Here is a 22,803-nt window from a genome sequence, read left to right as displayed (position 1 = left end):
CCAGTGGATGCCTGAAACAGCAGATAGTACCAAACCCTATGTATACTGTATTTTTCTGAAGTGATAACCAAGATGGCTACTAAGTGACTTATAGGTGTGTAGTGTATGCAGTGTGGATACACTGGACAAAGGGATGATTCACATCCTGGGTGAGATGGAGCAGGACAGCACAAGATTTCATTACATAACGGCATACAATTTAAAACTTATAAAAAGTTTATTTCTGGAACTTTCCATTTAATATTTTCAGACTGCAGTTGACCATGGGTAACTGAAACTATGGAAAGTTAAAACCATGAATAAGAGGGGGAGTACTGTATAAAGGAACGAGATAAATGACACCATGAGGAAAAAGACAAATCCAAAACAACTGACTGGCACTCTTCAAAAACTTGATGTAGTTAATTTTTAAAAAAAGATGGAAGACTTCCAGTTATGGACCCAGTTAGAATAGACATACCTCTCCCTATTCCTCACACTAAGTACAGCTAAAACTCTGGACATTATATATAAGACAAACATAAGAAGACTATGAAAGAAGAGGAAGGGGGCAGACTAACTAGGAACCCCAGTGACCTGAACTCGAGGTGATGAGTTCCCTGGGTTTTCTTGTTGCATCAAATATTCCAGACCAGGTACTGGAGAAGCCAGCAGCCTGGAAATGCCAATGGGCACAGACAAAAAAAAAAAATGTAAACACCAATAACTGGCCTGTTCTCTCTAGCCATAAGACCAGGAAATGGAGTTTGGCCAGACAGAAAACTCTTAGACAGTAACCACCCACTGCAACCACACACCACAGAAAAAAAAAAACAAAAAACTGTAGCTGCACCCAAGCCAGCAAAGGCCAAGTAGATAACCCAGAGTTTCACTATGGCCAGGCTCCCCCGTACTCTGGGGTAGTGTCAGAGAAGGCTGAGTATACAGCCTAAACTTCCATCCCCAAGGGATAACAAGACCCCCTTCCTGTTGGGTGGTGTCAGTGTCAGAGGAGGCCTGGTGGTGAGTCAGGACTTTCACCACAACATATCATTTAGTGAGGCCACTAGCCTCCCTCTCCTCCCCTCCCAAAATCTCTCTACCTCCTGACTGTGGTGTTAGTGGAAGCCCACCTGGGGAACAGTAAAAAGGCACTTCTGCCCCTTCCAGCTAGGGAGGCATCAGTGGAGGCCTAGTAGGGAGCTGGAATTTTTACCCCTGCACGGTAAAAAGGAGAAGCCCCCACTACACCTACCAACCAAGGCCAAGGAAGGAAATTGAACTTGAACCTCTACCTGTCAGTAACCAGGCAGTGGCCCTTTCCTCTGATGAAAATGGTGTCAGAAGAAGCCTACCAAAAACAAAAGATGTAAATGAAATCCAGAGTCTCATACTATAATATCCAGAAATTCCCAGGATGCAATAAAAATCACTCCATATCTAAGCCCAGCACCTATAGTCCCAGTTACTCAGGAGGCTGAGTTGGGAGAATCACTTGAGCCCAGGAGTTCAAGGTCAGCTTGGGCAATCTAGTGAGACCCTGTGTCTTTAAAAAAAAAAAAAAAAAAAAAAAAATTCACTCATTATACCAAGAACCAGGAGACCTTCAATTTGAATGAGAAAGAGAAAGATTTCAACTATCTGACAAAGATTCTAAAGTGGCCAACAGAAAAAAAAAAAAATGCTTCTATGAGCAATCTATGAGCAATTACAAACAAGGTTAAAACAAATTTAAAAAATAGCAAGTCTTGGCAAATAAATAAGAGATACAATGAAGAATCAAATAAAACTTTATGGCCGGGCGCAGTGGCTCAAGCCTGTAATCCCAGCACTTTGGGAGGCCGAGACGGGTGGATCATGAGGTCAGGAGATCGAGACCATCCTGGCTAACACGGTGAAACCCCGTCTCTACTAAAAAATACAAAAAACTAGCCGGGCGAGGTGGTGGGCTCCTGTAGTCCCAGCTACTCGGGAGGCTGAGGCAGGAGAATGGCGTAAACCCGGGAGGCGGAGCTTGCAGTGAGCTGAGATCTGGCCACTGCACTCCAGCCTGGGTGACAGAGCGAGACTCCGTCTCAAAAAAAAAAAAAAACTTTATAACAAACTATAATAACCAAACTAAAAAACTCAGTGGATGAGCTCAAAAGGAGGATGGAGAGGACAGAGAAAAGAATCAGTGAACATAAAGATATAACATTAGAAATTACCCGATCTGAACAACAATGAGAAAATAATAGACTTAAAAAGAAATGAACAGAGTTGGGCACAGTGGCTCATGCCTGTAATCTCAGCACTTTGGGAGGCTGAGGTGGGCAGATCACTTGAGCCCAGGAGTTCAAGACCAGCTTGGGCAACATGGCAAAACCCTGTCTCTACTAAAAATACAAAAATTAGCTGGATGTGGTGATGCACACCTGTAGTCCCAGCTACTCAGGAGGCTGAGGTGGGAGGATCACCTGAGCTTCGGAGATCGGGGCTGTAGTAAGCTGTGATTGTGCCACTGCAGTCTAGCTTGGGTGACAAAATGAAACCCAGTCTCAAAGAAAAAAAAAAAAAATGAACAGAGCCTTAGGGATGCTTGGGACTATAACAAAGGACTTAACATTTACGTAATTGGAGATGTGGAAGAGGAAGAGAAAGAGCACGGGGCTAAAAAAAATTACTCAAGAAACAATGGCTGAAAATTTGGAAAAAGACATAAATGAACAGGTTCAAGAAGTTGAACAAACCCCAAATAGGATAAACTCAAATTCACCCCAAGGCACACCATAATCAAACTTCTGAAAACTAAAGATGGGAAACTTGAAAGCAGCAAGAGAGAAACAACACCTTACCTACAGAGGAAAAGGAATTCAAATGTGGCCAGGCACAGTGGCTAATACCTGTAATTCCAATACTTTGGGAGGCCAAGGCAGGAAGATTACCCAAGGCCAGGAGTTTGAGACCAGCCTAGGTAACATAATGAGACCTCGTCTCTACTAAAAATAAAAAAATTAACCAGGCGTGGTGTGCACCTGTAGTCCCACCTACTCAGCAGCCTGCTTGGGAGACTGAGACAGGAGGATCACTTTCAGGCCAGGAGTTTCGAGGCTGCAGTGAACTATGGTCACACCACTGCACTCCAGCCTGCTATATCTGGTGAAAATATCCTTCATTGGGAAATCAAGACATTCTCAGACAAAGGAAAGCTAAGAGAATTTCTTGCCAGCAAACAAAGAATGGCTAAAGGAAGTTATCAAAACTTACAGATGAATAATGGTGAGCCATGATCATACCCCTGCACTCTAGCCTGAGTGAGTGAGCAACACCTACTGTTCAAAAAATATAGATAGATGGATAGATACATAGATACATAGATAGAGCAAATATAACAAGTCAAAACAAGTCAAATTGTTGACTTGATGAGGAAGACATACAGTGGTGCCCACCGTATTATTCTTCCAATATTTTAGTATGTTTGTAAATTTTCATTTTTAAAAATGTTGGAGAGGATATGTGGAGGAGAGATATATAATAAAGCAAGCATAGCAAAATGTTAATGAGAATCCTGGGCGGTGGGTAATTGGGTGTTCACTGTAAAATTCTTTGAATTTTTCTGTATGTTTGAAAACTTTCATATTAAACTGTGGGGGCAAAAAACTTGAAAAAAAATCACAACTTGGTATCCTCCCCTACCTTTCCCAATCCATCTTACTGTGCTCTACTTTTTCTTTTTTCCATGGCACTTATCACCATATACACAGCACGTCTTTGAATAATGTTGTTTCCTTCAACATCATTTTGTTATAACATTGATGAGGGAAAAAAAAAAGAAAAAACTAAAATGATTCCTGGCCAGAGCCACTGTCTGTGTGGAGTGTGCACACTCTCCCCATGTATGTGTGGGTTTTCTCCGGGTATTCCAGGGTACTGCGCTTCCTCCCACATCCCAGTGCACGTTAGGTGAATTGGCATGTCTAAATTGTCCCAGTGTGAGTGAGTGTGGGTGTGTATGTGAGTGCACCCTGTGACGGAATGGCATCCTGTCCAGGATTGGTTCCTGCCCTGTACCTTGAGCTGCTGTGATAGGCTCTGGCCACCCTTGACCCTGAACTGAAATAAGCAGATTGAAAAATGAATGAATGGATGGATGGATGCATGGAAGGATGGATAGATGGATGGATGGATGAATACAAAGTATTGTAAAATAAAAATGTGTAAAGTAGTTGATAATCATACAAATGCACAATAAACTATGAGGTAAGAAAGTGCTCATCGAGTCCACCATATTCGTGATTGTTTGCTTTCGAACTGCATGGTGGTAGGGGAGGTGCTCCTCACAATTTTCACTTTGCATACATTTATTCCTTGGTTCAACCCACCACCACTTCCACTGCTGTCACTCACTGGTTCACCAAAAATTAGGTAATTATTTACTTATTTTCATTAATCTTTCTATATGTGTGCATAGCTCATATTTATTTCAATGTTTAATATCAGAAGTGTTTTGGGTCTTTATTTAGAAGCTTGGTGATGTTTTGTGACCAGAAATATGCCATAGGAACTTAGCTCTTGTTTATATTAATTAGCCTATGGTAAAATTGGTTTTGTTATGCGTTGTTGCAGTTAGTCACAGTTTCCAAGGATCTACCAACAACATTAAATGAGGACCTATTGTACTACATAATTCACTTATTTATTGTGTTTATTTTTGTCTGTGTCCTCTCACTAGGAGGTAAGCTCCCCAAGGGCAGGGATTTGTTCTGTTTGTTCTGTTTTATTTTGTTTGCTGCTATATCCCCAAATCCTACAACAGTGTCTGGCACATAGCAAGTGTTCCATGCATATTTGTTGAATTAAGGGTGAATCTCTGAGGGCCGGGCATGGTGGATCACACCTGTAATCCCAGCGCTTTGGGAGGCCAAGGTGGGTGGATCACTTGACGTCGGGAGTTCGAAACCAGCCTGGCCAACATGATGAAACCCTGTCTCTACAAGGAAAATACAAAAATTAGCCGGGCATGGTGGCAGGAGCCTGTAGTCCTGGCTACTCGGGAGGCTGAGGCAGGAGAATCGTTTGAACCTGGGAAGCTGAGGTTGCAATGAACTGAGATCACACCACTGCACTCCGGCCTGGGTGACAGAATGAGAATCCGTCTCAAAAAAAAAAAAAAAAAAAAAAAAAGAAAGAAAGAAAGAAAAAGAAAAGAAAAGAAAAGAATCTCTGTATCCCTAATACCTAGGTCAAGGTCTTGCATGGAGTAGGTGCTCAATGAATATTTGCTGAATTGAACTGAGATGTAAATTCTGCAGGAGAACTTAGAATAGACCTGTCATACTAGAGTGGTTCACAGCATGGACTCTGGAGTCAAATAATCAGGATTTGCATCCTGATTCTGTCACTTCCAGCTGTGTTACCTAGCTGTGTTAATATCTTTGAGCCTCAATTTCTCATTGGTAAAATGAAGATAATAATAGCATCAGCTTGGTAGGATTTGGGTTTGCATGTTATGCACTTAGGACATTGTAAAGACCCAATAATTGGTAGCTAAAAACAAAACAAGAACTGCAAAAAAGATAGTCTTTCATGTACGTCATCCTTCCTCCATTCCCCCGACAAGCTGAGCCAGGAGAAGGTAAGGAGATGTCCTTGGACAAGTATTCCTAAGCTCAATTCCAGACCCACAGAAGGGTTTCTCTCCTTCAAATCCCTTCTTACCTTTTCACCTGTCCTGGACTCTCATCTTGATATCCTGAAGTTCCTTCCCCCATCATAACCATGCAGGGGTGGAGTGGAGGAGATAGGGGTTTGTGGGCCAGGGACAAGGACTTAGAGCTTTGTGTTAATCCCTGTTCTAGGGTTGAGTTCCTTACTGGTGATGGTAGAAGGTCAAGTGTGAGGTCACAGTAATTTCAGGGCCTAGAGATAGAACAATAGTCTTGTGGAGGAGGTATTGACAGGACAGCGGGCCTCATATGCTGCTTTCTTCCTTGGTCCCCTGTAAGAGAAAGCACCTCCCTCACTCTGCTCCAACGTCCCTTCTGTCCATCCTGCTACCTCGTCTTTACTTCTGGTGGCCCCAGCTCAGAGCAAGCCTGGGGACCCATTGAGCATCTTCCTGCAACTCCCTCTTGGAAGTGGGATGGGGTGGAGTGGGCAGAGGACAGGCTAAAATTGGCGATATAAGGGCACAAGATCGGGTGCCTGAGCTCTCTGGTGGCCCACGTCCTCTGCCCCCACCTTAGGGCCAACAGTTCCCTAGAGACTGGGGGAGCTGGGGCTGAGCCTGGGGGCGCCACTGCCTCTGTTCCTTTAAGGAGCCGCTGTTTAGCATTCCTACCGCTGCCGCTGCCGCTGCCTGCCTCTGCGCGCTGATTGGCTGGAATCAACTGAGAAGGGAGCCAGGGAGAGATGCTCTTGACTCCACTCAGATCCATCCTGGGGACCAGAGCAGAAGCGGTCCTCACAGCACCCAGTCTCTGCTTGAGCTCCCGCTTCTTCTTTGCCGCTGGGCCTCGGCCCAGGAGCCACGACCGGCGACACGGAGCCGCCAGTGCTGGAGGGGGAGCCGTGGGTGCGGGGCAGCGTGGGGGCTGAGGCCCCGGGACGCCCGCCCGGCCCCAGGCCCCGCTCAGCCCGGGCGCCCCCACGGGTGCCCCCCCCTTCTTGGTCCGAGCAGTGTGAGTGTGCCCGGGAGCCCGGCGGCGGCGGCAGTGGCGGCGGCGGTGGCGGCGGCGTGGAAACCGGCGTCGGCTGGGGGGTCCGAGCCGCGGGGGGCAGTGCCATGCACAAGCACCAGCACTGCTGTAAGTGCCCTGAGTGCTATGAGGTGACCCGCCTGGCCGCCCTGCGGCGCCTCGAGCCTCCGGGCTACGGGGACTGGCAGGTCCCCGACCCCTACGGGCCAGGTGGGGGCAACGGCGCCAGCGCGGGTTATGGGGGCTACAGCTCGCAGACCTTGCCCTCGCAGGCGGGGGCCACCCCCACCCCTCGCACCAAGGCCAAGCTCATCCCCACCGGCCGGGATGTGGGGCCGGTGCCTCCTAAGCCAGTCCCGGGCAAGAGCACCCCCAAACTCAACGGCAGCGGCCCCAGCTGGTGGCCAGAGTGCACCTGTACCAACCGGGACTGGTATGAGCAGGTATGGACCAGCGGCGGGGGGAGCGGTGGGGCAACCCAGGAGGGCTGGAGAGTGGGGGCCTAGAGGCCTGGGATGCAGTAGGGGTCGCTGGGGCTCCAAGCCTGTGGACCCCGAGCCCTAGCATTGCAGCTGGGCAAAGAGAGGTGGTGGGAAATGTGTGGTTCCCTGTGTGTGTCTGTTTGGGGGTCTCCATTAGAAGGAGATTGGGAGGAGCCGTGTGTGTCAGGGGGTAAGGGCATGGTGGAGGGGCACATTTTCCTGTGTGGGGGAATTGGGTTTGTCTCTGTGGGGGTTTGGCATGTCTCTGTGTCTGGCGGGGGGCGGGAGGTTCTGCGGGGGCTGTGTGTGGTGTGTGTCTCCACAGGAGGGGAGGAGGGGGCATGGTGCTCTGCGTAGGGGGGACATATGTGTGTGTATGTATGTTGGGGTGTGTGGAGGAAGACAGTGGAGCTGCCGGGAATCCGTGTGGAGGAGCCCATGTGCCTGGCTCACTGAGCTTCATCCCTCGATGCCATGAGTCCCTCTCCGTCCCAGTCCCTTTGTGTGTGGATGTGCACATGGATGTGTGGAGATGTCACTCTGAATGTGGAGAGGTCTCTGTAGAGGAGGCTGCAGGGATGGCTGTGTTTGTGTGTGTGGCTACATGTATATGTGTGTGAGCATGTGGCTGCAAGAGTGTGCACGCGTGTGCCTGGTGTGTGTGTGTGTGTGTGTGTGTGTGTGTGTGTTGTCTCTGGTGAGAGGCGATTGACAGGCAAGGGAGGGGAGAGGAAGGAGGCGAGAGACACGTCCCAAGCAAGGCTGAGAGGCTGCTGAGAAGGACAGACTCTTTTGTCCAAGCAGCTCTGAAGTGTGTGTGCCGGGGTGGGGTGGCGGGGGGGGGGGGGGGGGGAGATCTGAAGGAACTGAAGCAAGCTTCCTTGCTCTAGAGCAGGCATGGTGCCTGGAGCCGGCAAGGGGCAGCTGCCCTGGTGCAGGGACTGGCCCCAGTGGGGCATGTCCCCCTTGGGTACCTCCAGATGTGAGAGGGCTTAGCCCCCCCAGCCTTGACTTGGCACAGCTTGGGAGCCCCTGGGTGCTGGGCACAACTCCGGCTTCCACTCCCAGCCTAAACTGCCAGCTTAGAAAATGGAAGGAGCATCTGTGGGAGAAGCAGCAAAATGGAGGCTGGGCTGGCAGAGCCAGGTCCCTGGCACGCAAGGCGGAGGGCCTGTCTGGTTATCTGGCTCTGCAGCTCCTAGGATGGGGAGAGAGGAAGAGGAGGCTTTGCTGTTGAGGGCAGGTGATGACTTCCCCAAGCTGGTGACCGTTCTGGCTGCCTCTGCCCTCTGGGGATAGGATGTGCTCTCACTCAGAGGCAAAGGTGGGGACTTCCTGGGGAGAAGAGCCCTCGGTTCTGGCCTTCTGTCTGTCCACACTTACTGCTTCCCCACATCCCTTGCCTTGGCCTCTTGCCCTTTCCAGCGAGTCCCTCTCTCTCCTTTGCCCCCTCTGTCCTGGAGGCCTGTCCCTTGCAAACACCCTCTTATGCTTGTCCTGCCTGGCTGGGAGACAGGTGGCAATCCCAGGCTGGGCCAATTGGCCAAGGTTTCTTTGCCAGGGCTGATCCCTGGATGGCTCTTGGCCCTGAGAACAAGGTCCCTGAGTAGGGGTGGGAGCTAGAGGGTGTACCACTGGGAACGGGAAGCCTCTGGGTACCACTTGGGCTGGGCTTGAGGCCTGGCTTGTCACATGTGGGCACACATGGTACACCAAATGCACACAAGAGCCACATGGGTGTCCTTTTGCTTGTGTCTGTTGCATGGTACTTAAGGCAGCTGTATTGGTTTCGGGTCTCTAAAGAGCCTTCAGTTCTTCTTCCTGGGGTCACAGACCACGGTGAGGCTGCAGCTGGAGTCCTCCCACCAAGTCCCACAGCTGTAGGGCCAGCCCAGAAATGGTGGAGGCATGACAAGCTAGTCCTCTCCCCCTCTCCTCCTCTCTGCTTCTTGAAGCCAAAGCTGTGTGGGGTGGAGGTGGGATGGGGGAAGCAGAGCAGGACATGTGGAGGAGCCCCCACCCTGGTTTCCAGCTCCCCGCTTCTGAGGAGGAGGCCAGAGGTCAGGGAAGGGACAACATAGCCAGAGAAAGGTGGGGGAGGGGTGCCAGGATCCCTGGGGAGACCGGCAAGAGGGCTTTTCCATTCTTGGAGGTAAGAGTGAGAGCTAGCAGGCAGGTGCTGCTTGTATGTCCAGAATCACATTTTCACTTGACAAATGGATACACACATGTCCTGTCTGGGAGGCCATCTCTGTGGGTTGGTCAAATCACCCCTGTGTTTCTGACCCCTTCCCTTGCCTCTTCTTGCATGGCTACTGCATATTGAAGACCACGGACTCTGCTGCCAGTCAGTCTGTGGGTCACCAACTTCTCCCTCATGGGGAATCTTGTTTACCTTGCTCCAGTCCCACCCTCGGCTTTGTCTCTGACTCCTGACCAGCTCCCACCCTCACCCTTTCTGCTGAGAAACACGAAGGGCTCAGGGCCAAAAATCCTTTGGTAGAAAATGGATTAGGACTTTGACTCCTTCTGCCTATTTGAGGAATTGGGTTCCTGGAGTCCAAGAAGGAGGTATAGAGTGAAGACTCACGAGGTGCTCCAAAGTGGGGCAACTGTCCTTTCTCCCATGAGCTCTGCTGGGGTATGGGGATGAGTGACCAAAACATCAAGGGCCTTAAGAGCTTACTGTAATCAAAAGAACACCTAGAGATCCCATTGCTCTGCCGCTAACTCCCAGTGTGCCCTTAGGCACATCCCATGTCCTCTCTGGGCCTCCGTGTCACCTACTGTCACATGAAGGGGATAGGACAAGATGATGTCTGCTGTCCTTCCAGTTCGGGCACAGTGGGAGTCTATGATCCCCCAGTCAGGGAGAACTGTGGTTCAGAAGGGGAAGGGTTGTCTGTCTAGGCCACTGGGTATCCCCTATGGACACTGGGTGTGGCATGGTTTGCCCGCCATGCTCCATCTCTGCCATCCCCCTTAGGCCAGCCCTGCACTCCTCCTAGTGAACCCCGAGGCACTGAAGCCCAGCCTCTCGGTGAGTGCATCACTGGCTGGCTCAGTCTCAGACAATTGATCTGGGCTAAATGAGCGGCTGGGTTTGGCCTGATATGGTTGGAAGCAAAGCAGGGGTGGGGGGTGAGTGGGGAGTGGCCTCTTCCGGGTTAGCCTGTCCTCATCTGTGGCCAAGAGGTGACCTGGGGTGCACTTGGGCTCTTCTACATTGTGGGAGTAGGGGAGGAGGCAGATTGACCAAGGGGCAGATGACTGGAAGGGCAGGGGGCACTGAGGGAATTGCCTGTGTCTCCCCCTAGGTGAATGGCAGCGATGGCATGTTCAAATATGAGGAAATTGTACTTGAGCGGGTGAGTCTGCCAGTGGGGAAAAGCGGAAAGGGAAGGAGAGGGTTGGAGCCAGGAGAGGGGAGACCCCCGAATCATGGTTTCAAGACCCGTGGGGGGACCTGCATTAAGAGGATGGAGAAACAGCGGCCCTCAGAGGCCGCTTCACTGCATCAATCAATCAACTCACTAGCAAATATTAATTGACCTTGTTCACTGAGGCCTGGGGTATTGGGGAGGGGATGGGTTTCCCAGAATGGTCAGCAGAGGCTGGGTTTCTGACAAATGTGCCCAGCCTGCCATGGCCCCTTCTGAGACCTGGAGAACTAGCTCTGGGACATAAGGGGAGATGGGGTACCCAGAACTCTCTTTTTTGCCCTCAGAGAGAACAGACTGTGCCTTTCTTCCCACTTCTGCAGGGCAACTCTGGCCTGGGCTTCAGTATTGCAGGTGGCATCGACAATCCCCATGTCCCTGATGACCCTGGCATCTTTATTACCAAGATTATCCCTGGTGGAGCAGCTGCCATGGATGGGAGGCTGGGGTGAGATGGCCTGGAAGCAGGGTTGTGGGTGGCAAGGACAGGATAGAGATGAGGGGAGGAAAGCCTGCCTGGCAGGATGACCCTTCCATTAGATCTGAGGGCAGGGTGGGAGGGCAGAGGAGGGGAGGACAGAGAAGTGGGAGGAAGCGGGAGAGGGGGTGGAGGGGTGGGGGCACAGTGTCATGCGTCTCGGGCTTCCCCCACAGGGTGAATGACTGTGTGCTGCGGGTGAATGAGGTGGACGTGTCGGAGGTGGTACACAGCCGGGCGGTGGAGGCGCTGAAGGAGGCAGGCCCTGTGGTGCGATTGGTGGTGCGGAGACGACAGCCTCCACCTGAGACCATCATGGAGGTCAACCTGCTCAAAGGGCCCAAAGGTGCGGCCCTCCAGGTTCCTGTGCTCCAGCCAGAGCCCTAGGCCCCAGATCCCATCTGGCCCCATAGGGAATTGGAAGGGAATGGCCTTACTCCTTGCCTGACTCCCCCTGTTCCAACTCACAGCCTACTTTTTTGACCTCAGGCCTCACCCTTACTCATCTGGGGATGGCAGCTTAGTGTTTGGATCCCCCGGAGGGAGCTCCTGTGGGGCCAGTGGGTTGGCTGGGGGAGGGGGCTTGGATTTGGGATCGACAACACTTTAACCTCTCCTTGTGGGCCTCTCCTACCCCCTGCTGGCTTCCACTCAGGCCTGGGTTTCAGCATTGCTGGGGGTATTGGCAACCAGCACATCCCAGGAGACAACAGCATCTACATCACCAAGATCATTGAGGGGGGTGCTGCTCAGAAGGATGGACGCCTACAGATCGGGGACCGGCTGCTGGCGGTGAGACAGACTTCACGGGGATGCCCAAATGGTAGGGTAGGGAGGAGGAGCTCCAGCACCCCTCACTCTGCCTAAACCTCACTCAGGGATGAGGCATCATGGGGGAATTTCAAGAGTTATCATCTGTGTTGTGTTTGCCCAGATACAAAGGCCCTACTTCTTTCTGTGGCCAGGGTCTTGCCCTATCCCCTACTTCCTGCCTCTGCTCCTCACAGCGCTATACTTGGGCCTCTGTTAGCATGCTGTTGAATTTCACTGAAAAGCCATCCCTCGGGTTCCCTGGAGAAGCCTCTCCTTCTCCCAAGTCCCAGCCTGAGGCCTCTCGTCTTCTAGGTGAACAACACCAATCTGCAGGATGTGAGGCACGAGGAAGCTGTGGCCTCACTGAAGAACACATCTGATATGGTGTATCTGAAGGTGGCCAAGCCAGGCAGCCTCCACCTCAACGACATGTACGCTCCCCCTGACTACGCCAGCAGTACGTACTCATCAGCCCCTGTCCCTGGCCTAAAGCTCTGTCCCCTGGTTTCTGGAGGGGAAGAAGTTCATACCCCTTGTTAAGACAGGCCAAGCAGCTTTGCTCAGTGGTGGCACTGTAGCAGCCAATAAGGTTTATCTGAGGTGCCATTATTATTAATTGAAAACTTTACTCAGTGCCCCACCGTGAAGACTTGCCATAGAGTCAGCATTGGCAATTTTTGACAACTTCTATGGACAGTGAATTTTAAAAAGAGGAAAAAGAGAAGCTGCAGAGGATAGTGCACAGAAGTGAGTCCGGATCCCAGGTCTGTCTTTGTTTTTTTGTTTGTTTATTTGAGACAGAGTCTCGCTCTGTTGCCAGGGTGGAGTGCAGTGGCACGATCTTGGCTCACTGCAACCTCCGCCTCCCAGGTTCAAGCAATTCTCCTGCCTCAGCCTCCCGAGTAGCTGGGACTACAGGCGCCTGCCACCACACCTGGCTAATTTTTTGTATTTTTAGTAGAGACGGGGTTTCTCCATGTTGGCCAGGATGGTCTCAATCTCCTGACCTCGTGATCCGCCCGCCTCGGACTCCCAAAGTGCTGGGATTACAGGCGTGAACCACCGTGCCCGGCCCCCAGCTCTGTCCCTTAGAGCTGGGTGCCCTTAGACAAGTCCCTTTCACCTGTTTTTTGTTTCCTCTTTGGCAAAAAGGAGCTAATGATGTATGTGCTGCCTTCCTCATAGGACTGCTGCAAGGATCAAATGAGATCATGGATGAGAAAGCCCTTGGAAAACTGTATTAGGCTATAGAGATGTGAGGGATTATTATTAGTCACACCTCTAGTCATGCCTTTCTTTGTAGACTGCCTTGACTTCAGCTCTTTCTAAGACTCACAGGAGTGAGCCAAGGATTTAGAAAGGGACTGCGGAGGAGGAACCCTGGGTGGCGGGTGGATGGAGTGGGGAGGTGCGGCCTGAGGAATCAGCATCCCTGAGTCTCTTTTGCACCTGAAGTGGGCTGTGGGGGAAAGTCCTTGGAGGAGTTTGGGGTACCTGCCTCGACCAGTCTCTGAACTTTTGTCTCCCTTTCTTGATTCCAGCTTTTACTGCCTTGGCTGACAACCACATAAGCCATAATTCCAGCCTGGGTTATCTCGGGGCTGTGGAGAGCAAGGTCAGCTACCCTGCTCCTCCTCAGGTTCCCCCCACCCGCTACTCTCCTATTCCCAGGCACATGCTGGCTGAGGAGGACTTCACCAGGTAAGACCAACCCCCCCCCCACTCAACATCCCATTCAATCTACCCAGAAATTGGGGAGGGGAGGAATCCGTTTCTCCGTTTCTGGCCGGCCACAGGCTCCTTGTAGTATGGAAAAGAAGAGGGTAAGACCCTCATCACTCCCGGCTTTGGGGTCCGAGGCCCTCTCTCAGGCCTTGGGGACCTAGAGAGGGACAGAAGTGGCTGCAGGGACAAGTTCTACCATCAGGGGGAGTGCCGAGTGAGTGGCCCCGGTCCAAAAGTGCAGATAAAGAAACGATGGGGTGGAGTGTTTAGGGGGCTGAGGAGGTGAGGGCAGCGGAGTTTCCTGCCCTGAGATAGTTGCAGCCCGCTCTGCTGCAACCATTTCAAATTAGGGAAGAAAGTAGTTCAGCCGGTGAGGCTGGCGGGACTCTGACCGGCCCGGTGGCCTCGCCGGCAACGGCCCCGCCCCGCCCCGCTGGCGGCGGCGGCGGCGGCGGCGGCTGCGCGGGGCCTGGAACTGGTCGGGCCGGCCGGGGTTCCGGGGGACAGGTTTGCAGGGTGGGGCCGGGGAGGCTGGCGGGCAGGCAGCAGTGGAGCCGGAAGGGTAGGCGGCCGGGGGAGAGACAGAGGAGCTATGGAGAGGGCCCGCAAGTTCTCCAAGGGCCCCGGCTTGGCCACGGGCTTGGGCTCCGCCTCCGCTTCGGCCTGGAGGAGGGCTTCGCAGAGGTGGGCCTGGCCGCTCCGCTCCCTGCGGCCCGGAGGGGATGCCAGGTAGGAGTGGAGGGCTAGGAGCAAGAGCATCTGGAGCTCAGGGAGGGAGCCTCGCCCCTGAGACTGGGAGCAAGAAAGGAAGAGTCTTGCTTGGGGCTTTGGGCTCCTCCGAGGAAAGATGCTTGTAACAAGTGAAGGCGGTGGGCCGGGAACGTGCCCTGGGAGTTGGGCTGATGGCACTGTGACCTTTTACAGAGGGCTTCGTTAGATGTGGTTAGTTTTACTCGCATTTTTCATGTGCTTGTCTGCTCTCTTCAGTTTGGCTTCTAAACTCCTTTTGGGAACCTGGGGTCCCCCTAAGAACCCAGGCGCTGCAACCCCCTGGGACTACATAGTGTTAGCTGCTGATTAAATATGTTGTTGGGGCAGCAGGTAGGAGGGGTCATAGTTGATGGGTGAAATTTTGAGACTGCAGAAGAGTATCTGTGAAGTAAGTGTGCACTTCCTGTGGATGATGAGTGCAGTCAACCCCAGGGTGACTTCACTGCCCCAACTGCTTCCTCTTCTTGTGGTCCAGGGTCCATCACACGGATTGGTAGGATAGGAGTATCTGGGAAGGAAGAGGACCAGTGAGTGGGCTCTGAGATTTGGTCTCTGAAGTTCAGGGTAGGAATTTGTTGACCCGAGAGAGTAGGGGACTGTCCACTGGGAAGTTGACTGCAAGCCCTTGGAAAGAAGGGAGGGAAGAGGAACTGAAACTTGGCACCTGACAGAACAGCAGCCAAGCAGGTTTCAGGAGACAAAGGGAGGCTCTGGGTATCATACACAGGGAACCACATCCTTACTCCCTACAGCAAGTATGGACCTTGTTCCAGGCTGGCCCTCAAAGGACAACAGTCCGTATCTACCTAGTCCTTACTCCTCCACTCCTTTCCCACCAGAGAGCCCCGCAAGATCATCCTGCACAAAGGTTCCACAGGCCTGGGCTTCAACATCGTAGGAGGAGAGGATGGAGAAGGCATTTTTGTCTCCTTCATCCTGGCAGGAGGCCCAGCTGACCTGAGTGGGGAGCTGCGCAGGGGAGACCGGATCTTATCGGTGAGGAGACAAAGGAGAGGTGGGAGGATAGGAACTGTGCCAGTGTAAACTGGAGAGCGAGAGACCTTACTTCCTCCGAGGAATGCTGCTTGAGATGAGGGGAGGGCTAAGGACTGGAGAAAACTTATCTTGTTTTTGTAGACATCCTTAGTGACAGGGACCAGGACCAGACTTACCTTTGAGGAGGAAATGAATGCCTCTTGGATCTTAACCCTGATTGGCATTCGACCTTTATGAAGATAATTATTACACTAGAGATGTCGTATCCTTTAGGCCTTGTTTTAGGGGCAAGGTTGGAATATTGGGAAAGGCATCTCAACAGGCTTAGGGGTGGGGTACCCATTTCCCTCACCTAACTGCTAGTGCAGAGGACCCCCTTTCTTGCTTTTGGGGTGGCTCACAGCTTCTCTCTTTGGACAGGTGAATGGAGTGAATCTGAGGAATGCAACTCATGAGCAGGCTGCAGCTGCTCTGAAACGGGCCGGCCAGTCAGTCACCATTGTGGCCCAGTACAGACCTGAAGGTAGGAGAAGGGAAGGTGGGAAGAGATGATGTGGGGGAGTTAGACTTACATTACGTGCTGGCTTTTTGCCATCCTAGGTAACAAAGCCACTTGACCAGGTCCCTTCTACCCTAGGGCAGTAACCTCTTCCTCTCTCCTTTTCCTTCTGGATAGGGGTTGGTTTGGGCAGCTTGGAAGCATCAATTAAGGCTGTGCTCAGAGCCTGCTGATGTGGGCTGCAGTGCAGGAGAAGGCCAGTAGTGGGCAGCAGCCTACGGGAAGCAGCATCCAAAGATTAGGGCGATTGGAAAAAGGGGAGGGGGCGGAGGGCCCACAGGAGAAGACAGGGAACTGTGTTCCCCGGAAGAGGAGAGCGGCTCTTGGTTAGAAGGACCTCAGGTAGAAGAGATCCGACCTCTTCAGTGATCTTGGGCCAAACCTCTGTGACCCCCACTCCCCTCCCCTCAAGATGACCGTGAAAGACCCATAAACGCGCTGAAAAGGTGATACCATGCCCTTGGGATAGGCGAGCTGGAGTCTACTCCCTCCCCTCCGGGGGGCCTTCTTTGTATTCTCAGTGAGCAGCCCTTGGCTGGGGCGAATGGGCGGGGCTGGTCATTGCAAATAAAGGCGTTTGATTGGCTAGGGCCAACCGAGGCCCAGGTGCCGAGGTGAGCCGCGGGAAGGCGCGCCCTAGCCTGCGGGCGGGTGGAGTGGCCATTGGCCGGCTGAGCGCGGCCTCCAGCCGCATGCCCCGCCCCCTGACCCAGGAGGAGGGCGGCGGGTGCCCCTCCTTCCCCCACTCGCGCGCCTCAGGCGTCTCCTCCTCCTCCTCCCTCCTTCCCCCTCCTCTCTCCTCCCCTCCTCCCGCGCGCCCCGCTTTGTGTCCGTGGTCTCCCGCGCGGGACGGAGGGACTGGCTGGAGCTGGCGCTTTCTCAGCACTAGACCTGGACTCCGACCCGGCGCCAGGTGAGGTGGGGCGGACGGGGGTCAGGCCCCCTCGCAGTCCCCCCTAACCTCTCTACGGCTCTGTTCTCAGCCTCTTTTCCAACACTGTGTCCCCCAACTCTGCCCTCTCCCCCGAATGCCTTCGTTGCGTGCCCCCAGCCTCCTTCTGAGACCCTCCTCAGGGCCCCTCGGAGCGCCGCGCGGGGCTCTGCTCCCGCTCACCCCACACTGGGCCCAGTCTGGCCTTCACCTCTTGGCCGTCACCTCTCCCCCACCGCGAGCTGTGCCCCCTTCTCGTCCCAGGGCCTCTGTCCTGTCTCAGCCCCCTTCCTGCCGGCTGCTGCGCCCCCAAGCAGCTCCCTAATCCCTTGCCCCAGAGGAATTTTCTAAATCTTCCCCTCCCCCGAAACCCATTTCTCCACCCAACCTGGCCACCTCTGAGAACAGCCGCGAACGGATTGGTATTCTGCCCCCTCCCTTTTGTTTGCAAGGGATTCGTACCATTCCCGACTTCTTTCGCCTCCTCCCCTTTGTCCCCTAGGGCTGCAGCGCCTGGGCTCCTGGGACACCTAGGCCCTGTGGGCCGGTTACTAAGGTGGAAGGGACCGACCTCTCCCTGGCAGGTGCTCTATTTCCGCGATGAGAGGGGGAGAGGCTGGGAGCCCTGTCGCCAAGCTGAGAGGGATGGAAAGCGCCTACCTTTGTCCTTTCCGTTCCCCTCCCCCCATGCTCCTTCAGTGCCTCAAGAGCCTGAAGGGAAAGAAGAGAGAGCCTGCGACCTTTTCCACGAGGCTCTTCTGATCGCGGACAGAAGTGTAAGGAGGTAACTCGCAGGAGAGAGAGCTTGTTGGTCTGAGGTAATGGGAAAGAGGGATTCACATGGACACTTGGAGTCATTTCTCTCCTTGTTTGGTTTTCAGCTTACTGATGAGGAACGCACCTTAGGGTTATTGTTTTTTTATGATTTATGTGTGTGCTGTTCGCTTTCCAGTACAGAGCTGACCGTCTGATTTTTATTAGCAACTAATATTTATGCATTTCATGCCCACAACTTAGACAACACAGGTTCTGCAAAGGAAATGGTTTTTCTTGCATATTTGTGTGTGTATGTTGTAGGAGAAATTGATGTTTCTTTCGGTTTTGCTCTCTGATGTTGGGCACATGGAAACAATACTGTGAATGTGTGTGGTGGGGGTATGCTGGATACTAGTGACTACATATTTCTATGACTTGTTGGGGGAATGCAACTGGTTTGCATAAAAGCTGCAAGTTGTCCAGGGTAAGGGGATTCCTGCAGTGTTTATTGCTCTCTGAGCATATTTCTGAGAGTTTATAATGTAGGTTGAGGTGCTGTTTTATGCTAGTTCTTTCTACCACTTGCCAAATAAGGCCTTTCTTCTTTTAGGATTTAGGTGAACCACTGTTGTTAAGGCTCTGCCACCCCAATCCATCTTACTTCCTCCTTTGGTTTGGTAAATCCAACAAGTCCCCAACACGCAAAAGCTTTTATTTTTTCCCCCCCTTTGAAAACAGATCCCTGGAGACTGGTCCAGAGGGACTGTCAAGCATTCTGTGTTGGGCTCTAAATTTTCTTTGATAAAGTGCTAGTTTTTAAAAATAAGGACTCCATGTTGATCAATTTATAAATAAGTGTGGTTCTTCAGAGGATTGCATCACGGTGTATTTACAAAATGAATAATCCAAATACATGTATGTCGGTTGGCAAGAGACTTTGCATGCGATTGGCCAAGTAAGTGTTCATTACTTGAATTTTTTTTTCTTTATGTGAACGTGAGAGCTGGAAAGGATCAAGTGGTCCAATTCCCCATACTGAAACAATGACAAGAGAACCAAGATATAACTTGCCTAAGAAGGGAAAGTTACCGAAGGTCAGCATCAGAGGGTCAGCAAATCAGCTTAATCCTGAGGTCTACTAGTTGGGACAGACCATGCTTGTGAACACTTGAGGAACCTAACACCTAGTTAAAAGCGGAGGAGCAGCAAGGAGACTGGGGAAATAACAGAGGAGAGATTAGGAAGAGTGTAAGGGAAAGAAAGATGGACATGGAGGGGAAGGTTAGAGTGATCTCCATGGTGGCCTCTGAGGCGCCCTTGCCAGACCAGTGCAGCCTTTACCTAGATAGCCTTTAGCATGAGAGCTTCAAAAATAGGTTTGACTAATTAGAACAATCAGAGTAAGACAATTTGTCTCCTTTTTAAAATGGTGTTGAGATAGAAGTCATTTACCATACAGTTCCCTCATTTAGGTATATATTTCAGTGGCTTTTAGGTATGGTTGTGCCTCCATCACCACAGTAAGTTTTAGAACTTTTTTTGTGTGTGCGTGAGACAGTGTCAGGCTCTGTCTCCCAGGCTGGAGTGCAGTAGCACGATCTCGGCTCGCTGCAACCTCCGCCTCTCAAGCTCAAGCCATCCTCCCACTTCAGCCTCCTGAGTAGCTGGGACTACAGGTGTGCGCCCCTACACCTGGCTAATTTTTGTATTTTTTGTAAAGATGGGGTTTCACCATGTTGCCCAGGCTGGTCTTGAACTCCTGGGCTCAAGCATTCTTCCTGCCTTGGCCTCCCAAAGTGCTGGGATTACAGGTGTGAGCCACCATACCCAGCCTAATTTTTGTATTTTTAGTAGAGATGGGGGTTTGCCATGTTGCCTAGGCTGGTCTTGAACTCCTGAGCTCAAGCAGTCCACCCACCTCAGCCTCCCAAAGTGCTGGGATCACCGCTTCCGGCCTAGAACATTTTCCTTGCCCCTCTTCTTTTAATACATAAAAGGTGTGCAAGCATTAGAAAGATGATGGGTTTAGGACAATTGCTTCCTAATGTTCCTCCCCTGGACACTTAGGAGGTTGGTGGCAACTTGAGAATGCTCTGTGAAATTCTTTTTTTTTAATTTGTTAATTTATTTATAGAAACAGGGTCTTACTATGTTGCCCAGGCTGGCCTCGAACACCTGGCCCAAGTGATCCTCCCACCTCGACGTCCCAAAGCACTGGGATTACAGGCATGAGCCATAATGCCCAGCCAAGATTCTTTCATATATCTGGTTTGCTTAATGTGGGTTTAACCCATAATGAAGTATAGGAACTGTTTCTTTCTATTCGAACTTTGTATTGTGCCTAGCATGGGTGCTTTACAGGTGTTTTTTATGATGAGGCTTTGGAAAATATTAAAATAGAAATAGAAATGCTAAATGATAAGATACCACAGTGAGAGATGCTATTTAATGGTTTCATTCCTGATTGCTCCAAACGGTTGTAGACACAGCAGCCCTACCTGTTAGCTAAAAATAGCATGATGTTCTTGGACGTGTATAATACTGCTTAAAATTCAATTGAACATTTAAAGAACTGGCTCTTGGCAAAGGCTCTCTTAAAATCTATTCTAAAATGAAAAATATTTTTCTGTGACTTGTGAAATTGTCCCACCAAAGGAAGGATGGGTTATGTGTTAGAACATTTTGAGCTCTACATTTTCCCTGTAGTGACTTTATATCAACCTCTGTTTATAAACTGATCTAGTATTTTTCTTGAAAGCTCTTTCGTTTTTAGAGTAGAAACTGATCTCAAAAACAGGAGGTGAGTGAGAAATTGGTCATTAAGGTAGCCTAACTGGGAAATGATCCTTTGTGACCGGTCTTTTTGGGAATGTAAATCCAGGCAGGCTTGGGGGTACAAGGAGTGAGAGAGAATGGGAGTATTTCTGTAAGTTATTTTAAGGTGTGAATAAGCATACTTTTACCATGGAACACCTTTGGGTAAGGCCTGGAAGAGTTAGAAATCAGTGGTAATAATAACTTGAAAGCATAAAAGGGATATTTTCCCCATAACATTTAAGTAACCATTCCATCTCCCCCTTTTTGAGAATGAAGGATGTAAACGTAACTGCTATCCTATCAGCATTGAAAGCACAAAGTTGAGAGTATACCAAGGCAGAGAATCAAAGTTCTGAAATTCCTATTGCCATCCTAAAAGAAGGCAAGGTAAGGAAGAAAGAAAATGATTTCCTATCATCAGCATTTGTACACTGTGAACAATTTGAAGGCAGCTAGTATTACATTTATCTTTGTGTCCCCAGCCCCGAGTATGGAGCCTGGCAAGTAGTTTGTTGAATTATTATCTCTGTTTCAGATACTTTTATAAGCACTAATCTTCAGAATATCCCTGTGGATTAGGTGGTATTATCCCCATTTTACAAATGAGGAAAGTGAGGGTCGGAGTGGTTGAGTGACTTGCTCAGGGTCACACAGTCTGTAAGGGACAGAATAAAAGTTTGAGTACAGATTTCTGGAGAACTTCTTTGAGTCCAGGGCTTTTGTCACTAGGCCACAACTATCTCCCTACCCAGATACATCTGGCTACAACAGAAGATATCACTCTGAGACTCTTCAAGTGCCAGAAGCTGTCAACAAATGGAGTATAAATGAACTCCCAGGCCGGGCGCGATGGCCGTCACGCCTGTAATCCCAACACTTTGAGAGGCCAAGGCGGGTGGATCAGGAGGTCAAGAGATTGAGACCATCCTGGCCAACATGGTGAAACTCCATCTCTACTAAAAATACAAAAATTAGCTGGGTGTGGTGGTATGTGCCTGTAGTACCAGCTACTCAGGAGGCTGAGGCAGGAGAATCGCTTGAACTCGGGAGGTGGAGGTTGCGGTGAGCTGAGATCGTGCCACTACACTCCAGCCTGGTGACAGAGCCAAGACTCCGTCTCGGGGGGAAAGAACTCCCAAATCTCAACTTTTTAGTTTTGATGACCGTAAACTCCTGCCCCAAAGGAAGAAGTAACTTGAGGGTAGATGGCCTGCTGGGAAGCCTGAGGGAGATCCCTTCTCCTGCAGAAGGAAAGTGGATTCGGGAAGACTACCAGGGAATGATACTGTTGGGGGAACCCCAGGAGGAGCCAAAAGATGGGAGTTGGTTTACCTGACTTAATAGTAAATGTGTGCAGGCTTGAGGATATTAATGGAATAAGCAAGTATTTTTTAATTCTTCAAGTGAAATGGAGTTGTATTTGTCATTCATTTTTTATGATCTTACGATTCACTCATTTAAGAGCTTCAGTGGTTTTCAGAATGTTCACAGAGTTGTGCAACCATCACCGCAATTGATTTTAGAATTTTAATCACCCCTGTACACTTTAGCTGTCACCCTTCATCTCCCCATCCCCCTCATGTCTAAGCAACCACTAATCTATTATACTTTTTGTCTCTGTGGATTTGCAATCTGGACATTGCGTATAACTAGATTCATATAATATGTGACTGGCTTCTCTCACTTAGCATAATATTGTCAAGGTTCATCTGTGTTGTACATGTATCAATACTTCATTCCTTTTTATAGCTGAATAAATATGTCATTATATGGATATACCACATTTTGTTTGTCGTTTGATGGACATTTGGGTTGTTTCCACTTTTTTGCTGTTATGAATAATGCTCTGTGAACATCTGTGTGCAAGTTTTTGCATGGACATGTTTATATTTCTCTTGAGTATATATACCTGTGAGTGGAACTGCTGGATCATATGACAACTCTGACCTTTGGTGTAATGGCCAGGCTGCTTTCCACATTTAGGCTGCAACATTTTACATTCCCACCAGTAGTGTGTAAAGGTTCCAATTTCTCCGCATCATCCCCAACACTTGTTATTGTCAGTCTTTTTGATTCTAGCCATCCTGCTAGGTGTGAAGTGGTATCTAATTGTGGTTTTGATTTGAATTTTCCCCCATGGCTAATGTTGCTCATTTTTCATATGCTTATTGTTTGCTGTTCACTTTTGTTTTGCTTGGTCCCCTGATTTGATTCTCTTGATTCTCTCTCTGTTTCCAAATTGACTTGAGACCAGAGCAAGCCAGCTATGTTATTAGGCAACTAGAAAGAACCAGGAAGATAACAGCTTCTCACTCTGACTGCTTTGTGTGCTGGAGGGGTTTAAGGCTTTGGGCATAGATAATTTTAGCTCAGGAATGC

At 50.5% G+C, this 22,803-nt stretch overlaps 1 protein-coding gene and 1 non-coding gene across 9 annotated transcripts in view; both read left to right on the top strand.

The window, feature by feature from the left end:
- Positions 1-6,373: 6,373 nt before the first annotated feature.
- The window catches only part of LOC105476660 (discs large MAGUK scaffold protein 3), a 57,789-nt gene continuing 41,359 nt past the window's right edge, over positions 6,374-22,803 (top strand). For 4 of the 8 annotated variants that reach the window (XM_011732785.3, XM_011732784.3, XM_011732782.3 and 1 more), the window contains exons 1-10: positions 6,694-7,099; positions 10,125-10,178; positions 10,456-10,506; positions 10,902-11,026; positions 11,233-11,402; positions 11,712-11,848; positions 12,182-12,326; positions 13,411-13,570; positions 15,205-15,361; positions 15,782-15,884. In XM_011732785.3, coding sequence (XP_011731087.1) covers positions 6,743-7,099; positions 10,125-10,178; positions 10,456-10,506; positions 10,902-11,026; positions 11,233-11,402; positions 11,712-11,848; positions 12,182-12,326; positions 13,411-13,570; positions 15,205-15,361; positions 15,782-15,884 — 1,459 coding nt within the window. In that variant the 5' untranslated portion in view covers positions 6,694-6,742. Of the gene's footprint in view, positions 7,100-10,124; positions 10,179-10,455; positions 10,507-10,901; positions 11,027-11,232; positions 11,403-11,711; positions 11,849-12,181; positions 12,327-13,410; positions 13,571-13,850; positions 14,324-15,204; positions 15,362-15,781; positions 15,885-16,700; positions 16,834-22,803 lie in introns of those variants that run through there. The other 4 variants (XM_011732786.3, XM_011732783.3, XM_011732787.2 and 1 more) reach the window with 4 other exon arrangements.
- Positions 12,422-12,563, top strand: LOC112425741 (U4 spliceosomal RNA). Its single transcript, XR_011618491.1, has one exon. It is a non-coding gene; the product is annotated as a U4 spliceosomal RNA (small nuclear RNA).

This window comes from Macaca nemestrina, chromosome X, assembly GCF_043159975.1.
Source record: "Macaca nemestrina isolate mMacNem1 chromosome X, mMacNem.hap1, whole genome shotgun sequence".
NCBI classification, from domain to species: domain Eukaryota; kingdom Metazoa; phylum Chordata; class Mammalia; order Primates; family Cercopithecidae; genus Macaca; species Macaca nemestrina.
Note: the sequence above shows the minus strand (reverse complement) of the source record. Positions and strands in the feature narration are given on the sequence as shown.